The sequence below is a fragment of the Ornithorhynchus anatinus genome, chromosome X4 (genome assembly GCF_004115215.2).
Source record: "Ornithorhynchus anatinus isolate Pmale09 chromosome X4, mOrnAna1.pri.v4, whole genome shotgun sequence".
Classification (NCBI taxonomy): Eukaryota; Metazoa; Chordata; class Mammalia; order Monotremata; family Ornithorhynchidae; genus Ornithorhynchus; species Ornithorhynchus anatinus.
In genome coordinates this window covers 5520887-5525993 of record NC_041752.1, presented here as the reverse complement: position 1 = coordinate 5525993, position 5107 = coordinate 5520887, and the positions used below count along the sequence as shown (strand labels likewise).

The window sequence follows — 5107 nt, the reverse complement described above, 5'->3', positions numbered from 1 at the left end:
TTCTCTGTCCTTTCTCCCCCTTCTTTCTTTGCCATTCTCTCCCCTATCCTTTCTCTGCCCTTCTCTACTTTCCCCTATTTCTTTGGGTTTTCCCCCCTATTCTTTCTATGCTCTTCTCTCCCCTATGTTTTTTCTGCCTCCCCTCCCCTATCTTTTCTCTGTCCTTCTTTCCTCTCCCCTCTTCCTGTGCCCTTCCCTCTCCGCCCCTCGCACCTTCTGGCTCCTTTCTTCCTCCTCTCCATCCAACCCCTCCCACTCCTGCAGGTGAGCCGAGTCTGGGACTGAGCCCCATGGTTCCCGGGAACGAGACCCCGATCAGTGAGTTCATCCTGTTGGGTCTGTCTGAGCGCCCAGAGTGGCAGCTGGCCATCTTCGGGGTGATCCTGGCCATGTACCTGCTCACGGTCACTAGCAACACACTGATCATCACAGTCACCCTGATTGATCCCAAGCTGCAGACCCCCATGTACTTCCTGCTCGGCCGGTTGTCCTTTGTGGACATGGCCTTCGCCTCCATTACTGTCCCGCAGATGCTGGCCCACCTCCTTTCCACCAGCAAGTCCATCCCCTTCACCAACTGTCTGGCCCAGCTCTTCTTCGTCTTGCTGGTCGGCCCCATGGAGGGCTACCTACTGGCTGCCATGGCTTACGACCGCTATGTGGCTGTCTGCAACCCACTGCGCTACACCACCCTGGTGAGCCGCGGCCTCTGCCTGCGCATCATTGTGGGGTCGGGACTCGTGGTGCTTGGGAATGCCTTGCTCAACACTGTGCTCATGATGCGACTCTCCTTCTGCTCCCGCCACATCCTGCAATTCTTCTGTGACATCACGCCCATGCTCCAGCTCTCCTGCAGCCGCCCTTTCCTCAATGAGATGCTCATCTTCACTGAGGGCACGGCCATCATCCTGGGGCCTTTCTTCTTCATCCAAGCTTCCTACGCCCGCATTGGGGCCGCTGTGGTACACCTGCACTCGGCTGTGGGGCTGCGCAAGGCTGTGTCTACCTGCGGCTCTCATGTTCTGGTAGTGACACTGTTCTACGGCCCAGGCATGCGCATGTACCTGCACCCGGCAGCGAGTGCTTCTGAGGGCCAGGAGCGCCAGGTGGCCATCTTCTACACCCTGGTCACGCCCATGCTCAACCCACTCATCTACAGCCTGAGGAACCATGAGGTCCAGGGTGCCCTAAGGAGGCTGACCTCCAAGAGGGCAGCTGCCAGCCTCTAGAGACTTGTTTCCCTCGCCCTCTCCCAGGCAAAGAAGCCACTAGCAAGCACTGCATCACTGATAACTTTTATTTAGGAGATTCTGTGTGCAGAGAGCCATTCTGGGTGCCTACCATGTGGAGAGCACTATATTGGACGTCTACGAGGTGTGGTTGGCTGTTCTAGTTGCCTACTGTGTGCAGAGTCCTGTGCTGTAAGTCTCCTTTGTGCTGGATTATTGTACTGGCCAACAACTGTGTATAGGATGCTGTAATAGGTTCTTGCTGTGCGTGGGACATGGTACTGTACTATGTGTAGACCACTGGGCTAGGCACATAATGTCTGTTGAATGCTGTACTGAGCTCTTACTGTGTGTAGAGCACTGTACTGGGCATCTACTGTGTCCAGTCCATTTTACTAGGCACTACTGTGTGCAGAACACTGCACTGGGCTCTTGCTGTGGGCATAGTACTTATTGGGTACTTGCAATACTAGAGTACTATACCGTGTATCTAAAAATAATAATAATAATTGTATTTGCCAAATGTTTATTACGTGCCAAGCCCTGTACTAAGCACTGAGATAGATATAAGATCACCAGTTTGGATGCAGTCTAAGCTGGTACCTCTTCTGTGCAGAGCACTGTACTGTCTGCCTCCTGTTTGAAGAGCACTGAATTGGTTTCTGTTGTGTGCAGAGTGCTGTGGTAAGTGACTACTTCATTTAGAGCATATTGCTGGGCACATGAGGGAGGTAGATAATAGTAAAAGGCCCAGCCCTAGTCCTTCAGAAGATAGGGAGAGTGATAATCAGAAGGAAATGGATGGTTCCAGCTTACCAGCCATTGCAGTTGTGGAGGAGGGGAAGGATCCAGTGCTTTTTAACTGGACTGCAGGGCTTCTGCCAAGAGTTCTCAGAGTAGAATCACCTGCCCACAACTGGACAAATCCCAAAATCACCCTCACATCGAACAATAGCATGTAGTGCTCTCCTACTTTGTGTGAGACACTGTACTGAGTACCCACTGGGTATGGTGCACTGTATTAAGTGTTTGGGAAGCTCAAAGAAAGTAAGTGACACACTCTCCATGCGCTAGTACTTTTCCAGTGAACGGCTATCTCATCCAGGTAGATAATGTGTCTTCTGGTCTCTGAATGGAGAGCATACCACTCTCTCCTGCATCCCCTTCCAGAATAGCATGGGTGTATCACGGTAAAACTCTGTCATGCCATCCTGCCGTAGTGCCAGGCTTTGCTGGGAATACCAACCCAGAAAATTCAGCTTGTCATCAAGTTGAAACCCTAAATCGTTTAGTGCTGATCCTGTGTTTCACCACCCCACCAGGTTTGTGGACTGGAAATTTCTTCCCTGGGTTTCCTGGGTGCACAATCTCTAAGTTGCCCCTGTTAGATTTCATCTTGGTTTGGTAGGGTCATTTTCCAGTCCAGATAGACTACTCTTGAGGAAACCAAACTACTAGCAAAACCCTGCCCACAAGTAACTATCCCCCATCTGCCTGGCTTAGTGTCATTTGCAAATATGCCCTCACCAGATCATTGGACAAGTCAGTGACCAGAGTCGACCCAAGCTCAATCCCCACTGGTCAGCCCTTGCACTCACTCAGTGTCTCTAAGCCTTTGAGAAGTCGGGGGGGGAACAGTCAGACCAGACATCCAGGATAGTGGCCTTGAAGTAATCACCAACCCAGGGTGGACATTGAGGATAGCATCTCTGCAGTGGACACCGATCCAGGGTGGATGTCGAGGAGAGTGTACCTGCATTGATCATTAACCCAGGGTGGACATCAAGGATATAGGCTCTGCAGTGATCACCAACCTAGGGTGGACATCGAGAAGGGAGGCCCTGCAGTACCTCGGGCTGGATATTGAGGAGAGCAGCCCTGCAGAGATCATCAACACAGGGTGGATGACAAGGAGAGCATCTTCGTACTGTGGCTATGGTGTCAAGACTCCATAGCCACTGTGGTTAGTGGTCCAGATGCCAAATCCACCTTGGTTAATCATTCAGACATTGTAACACCCTTTGTTACTGGTTCAAACACTGTAGCTACCTCAGTAAACATCCAATACTGAACTAATTAATCAGTGTGGTTGCCCCAGCGGCAGAGACCAGCAAATAGTCGTTGCAGGGGCAGCAGGAATTCTGCTTTCATCAGGTTGTTCCCTCTAATAATTTATAATAATTATGGAATGTGTTAACCACTTACTATGTGCCAAGCACTGAATTAAGCTCTGGGATAGATACAATATAATCTGATTGGACTAGATAGGAGGGAATCTACATAGGAAGGAGTAGGATTTAAACCACTTTTTACAGTTGAAGAAACTGAGGCACAGATAACTTAAGTGATTTCCCTAAGATTACCCAGCAGAGAAGTGGCAGAGCCAGGGTTAGAACTCAGGTCCCCTGTCTCCCAGGTTTGTGCTCTTTCCAGGAGGCCACGCTGCAGTGAGAATATGGTTTCCTCATTATGAGGATTGCCACAGGGCTGGGGTCTGATTTGTACTGTCCAATTGACCACCCACCCTCATAAGAAGCCCCTGTCACGATGGTCAGGAAGCTGGAAGGGACGGACTTTCCAAGACCACAGTAGGGAAGTGTCAGAGGCCAAGGCCTGTCACTGGCCACACTTCCACTCTGGCCATATTCCCCATCTCTACTTCCCATATTCCTTCCCATGCTCTCAACCTGCCCACGCTCTCTCCTGCCTATGCCACTTCCTTGCCCATGCTCCCTCCCTACCCTTGCTCCCTCCCCAATCATGCTCTGTCCTTGGCCATGCTTCCTCCCTGCCCACATTCCCTTCTTGCCTCCACTCCCCTGCCTATGCTCCCTTTGTGGTCTTGCTCCCTCCCTTGCCTTGTTCCCTCCCTGGCTCTGGGCAAGAGAAAGGCCAAATGGGCTTTCTCATTCCACACATTCAACTTCCTCCACCTGATACTGTTAAAAATTTAATTGTTGAGATTCCTTTCCCACCATCCAAATGCTGACCTCATGGTGGGTCTTTCAAAGTTGATGGTGCAGTGAAGATGCACACCAACCCCAAGCATTCTATTCAGAGGCAACGCGACCGCGGACATCAGCCCAGAAGAAGAGACCAACCCTGATGGAAAAGACAAAGGCAAAAGCCTCTCTGCCCTAGGAACCTCTTTTGAATAGACAGGGCCCTCCCTAACTCGGCCCTTCCCCCAACATGTTTGCTGTGGCCCTAGCAGGTCAGCTGTGTTGCTGGGCCCACCCCATCCCTCAAAGGAAAGTTGTCTCACCATTGCTGGTAGCCTCCCCTCAGCTTCTGGAATCTCCTTCACCCCTACCAGCATCAAATCCACAAATACAGAAACCACCCCTCAGCCAGGCCCAAGCAGTCCCTTGGTGATATCAGACAGACACAAGTAGCACTAAGCCATGTGGAAGGGCTCAGGGAAGTGGGTCAAACATCACAGGAATGGCAGTAATAGCGTTTAGTAAGTGCCACTGTGTGCAATATACCTTACGAAAAGTGTGGTGAGTTCAAAACAAAGTGACACGCTCTCTGCCCACATGAAGCTTACGTTCTCATAGGGTAAGCAGATATATAAGCATTTATGGAGTAATCAAAATAAATGATTGAATGCCTGAAGAAGGGCATAAGTAAGTACATAAATATTAGAGGTAACTGATTGATTTATATAACTTGGGATGCTGGGAATTAATTGGAGAACGCTTGTTGGAAGAGGAGTACTTTAAATATGGGGAAGACTGTGGTCTGTTGGATTTGGGGTTGGGAAGGGAAAACAAGCGTAAGCATGAGGATGGGGGCAAGGGAATCAAGTGTGAGGAACAGACAGAAGGTTAGGTTGAAGAGAGTGGGTTGAGGAGTAGAGGGTGATGAGGGAAGTT

The 5107-nt window shown here is 50.4% G+C and overlaps 1 protein-coding gene across 1 annotated transcript; it reads left to right on the top strand.

Moving 5' to 3' along the window:
* The first annotated feature begins 290 nt into the window (after positions 1-290).
* LOC100092798 (olfactory receptor 1361-like) lies at positions 291-1229 on the top strand. The gene has a single exon (XM_029054207.1). It carries the CDS (start codon positions 291-293, stop codon positions 1227-1229), a length of 939 nt encoding a protein of 312 aa, XP_028910040.1.
* The last annotated feature ends 3878 nt before the right edge of the window (positions 1230-5107 follow it).